A 2,340-nucleotide genomic window follows, 5' to 3' on the forward strand; every position below is an offset into this window, starting at 1 on the left:
CTAGACTCCATGCAATAGTTCTTGGACCCACATTTCAACTGTGCTAGTATCTCCATAATCTTCCACCCTGCTTGTTTGACCTTCAGTTGAAAATTGCGGATCCCATAAACATTGTTCTCCATTTGATTCAAGTAATCCAACGTTCTCTTCTATGATCTGATTTTCATTAATTATGAGATCATTCACAAGATTAAAGCTTGAAGAAAAATAACTGATAGGCAGCTTCGGTGAGCCCTCCAAGTCTTCTGGCTTCAATATTTTTGGAGCAGTGGGAAGTCGACCGTCAATTTCAGATAATTTCCATTTCTTGAATTCTACAGTGGATGTTTGTGCTCCTTGCAGTTTCGGTGCTTGCGCTGCAGTATTGATATTGTTCTTTACGTAATTTTTCTTCAAGCGGGTGTTCCAGAAATTTTTTATCTCATTATCTGTTCTTCCAGGTAATTTTGCTGCAATTGCAGACCATCTGAGACAGGTGAAAGAAAGTAAAATCATTGAACTTGTGTGGAAGGTCTGAATTATTGTTCTTCCTGGTGATCAAGAAAATAAAAACCTTGAAATACATCATACTTGTAATTCGTAGTAAATTTAAAAAAGCCGTTAGTAGCGAGGTGAGAATTTTGTAGTAGCTCGACTATACAATTGAGTAATATTCAGGGAAGCCCCCTGTCTATAGGGTTGTTGGATCAACAGTAATTATCTCAACACTCAGAAGGTGGAGGAACTTTGTCTTCAAAAAGAGCACATCCCATGGCTGTGAGAGATTGAACCTCTAGTTACCCACCTTAAATATCATCTTTAAGCAGTGCAGAAAATAAGTGATATTAAAAAATATTAAAAAATATTTTAACTTAATAGTTTAAATTGTAAGATGAGATTTTAATATTATGTCAAATTAATATTTTAATTCAATAACTTAAATTGTAAGATGAGTTTTCAAAATATAATTTATATTATTTTTTAGAAAAGCTTGGAAAATAAAAATAAAAAAATAAAAAAATAAACTAAAAAAAAACACCCGAACTTTCAGTTTAAATACAATATTATTTCAACTAGAAAACTAAAAAAACTAGGTTTATAGTTTTCCATATTTGCACTGGTTTGAAAAACACATTTTATAGAATCCTCAGTTTTTCAATATAAGTTTTTCATTGTTTGTCAAATTAGGATAAAAAAGTGTCCAATAATTTTTTTAATAAAATATTGGTTAGTTTTCAATTTAATCTCTATAGGTACTTGTGAATGATTATTGTGATATTGCATGAAATCATGCATCTAACTTGTCATGTGTTTAATAATTGTTAAAGGGGAACTAGGTAAGTGGAACTTGTGAAATAGATCACCCAAGATGAAGCAGTAAGAAATGGAGTTTGAGGAACAAATCTTGCCCTAACGAAGAATATCCATATTTTAGAGTACTTGATTTACCTATTTCCAAGAATCTCATGCAGCTTGAGTATGGTTTCCACTTCTTCCATGCTGAAGTTTCCACGTTTTATATCCGGCCTCAAGTAGTTCATCCAACGTAGCCTGCAACTCTTCCCTGACCTTAACAAACCTAAGAGAAATCGGAGAACAAAGCAATGAAACCTCACTGTCGCCCCTTTCTTTGGTGAAATATTTGACATTCAACTGAAGATGAGTACTAATTGTTCCTTACCGGCAGCTTTCGGCATCTCAATCCAATTCCGAATGCCATGTCTGTTAATATAAGCTATCAACTTCTGATCTTCTTCAGGACTCCATGCCCCTCTTTTCAAAGGCAGATTCTGAGAGTTGTGTGCAATCTTTCCCATCCTCGCCAGCTTGATGCATGTAAAATCCATGTCTATCTGGATTACCAGTAGTTCCAGTTGATTAATTCTTAACTTCAATTTAATATAACACCTGCCGGCAGGAGTCAAGTCATTGCCCCATATATTTATATATATTTTCCAGTGGGAAAACGTGTTTCAAAGTTCAAGATTTCCAAAGTATTCACGGACTAAGGCTATGTTTGTTTCCCTGAAAACAGTTTCTGGGAAACCACTTTCCAAACTTTTCTGTGTTTGTTTGTCATTAGGAAAGTTGGTCAACAAAAAATATTTTCCGGTCAACAAAAAACACTTTCCAGTCAACGGAAAACACTTTCTGGTCAACGAAAATATTTTTTAGTCAAAAAAAAATTTTTGCTTAATTTTCAGGAAAGTGTTTTCCTTTTTAGCTGTGTTTGTTTTCCGGAAAGTGGTTTCCGGGAAAACACTTTTCAAACTTTCTTGTGTTTGTTTTGCAGAAAGTGATTTCTGGGAAATCACTTTCCAAACTTTCTTGTGTTTGTTTGCTGTTAGGAAAGTTGATAAA

General features: G+C 34.0%; 1 protein-coding gene across 1 annotated transcript; it reads right to left on the minus strand.

Annotated features, from left to right (window-relative positions):
* On the minus strand, window positions 1–1,826 carry LOC105110813 (myb-related protein 308-like). The gene is made up of 3 exons (XM_011005979.1): window positions 1,661–1,826; window positions 1,429–1,558; window positions 1–466 (listed from the first exon to the last, which is right to left on the minus strand). The coding sequence occupies exons 1-3, from the start codon at window positions 1,824–1,826 to the stop codon at window positions 1–3; spliced, it is 762 nt and encodes a 253-aa protein (XP_011004281.1).
* Window positions 1,827–2,340: the final 514 nt, after the last annotated feature.

Source organism: Populus euphratica, unplaced genomic scaffold (assembly GCF_000495115.2).
Source record: "Populus euphratica unplaced genomic scaffold, PopEup_1.0 scaffold379.1, whole genome shotgun sequence".
Classification (NCBI taxonomy): Eukaryota; Viridiplantae; Streptophyta; class Magnoliopsida; order Malpighiales; family Salicaceae; genus Populus; species Populus euphratica.

Excerpts from the sequence above, each read along its gene's own strand:
- LOC105110813 (XM_011005979.1), bottom strand. The coding sequence starts at position 1,826 with ATGGATTTTACATGCATCAAGCTGGCGAGGATGGGAAAGATTGCACAC. Across the intron at positions 1,559-1,660 it reads TGAGATGCCGAAAGCTGCCG|GTTTGTTAAGGTCAGGGAAG; the intron begins GTAAGGAACAAT and ends GATTTCTCTTAG. Across the intron at positions 467-1,428 it reads CATGAGATTCTTGGAAATAG|ATGGTCTGCAATTGCAGCAA; the intron begins GTAAATCAAGTA and ends CACCTGTCTCAG.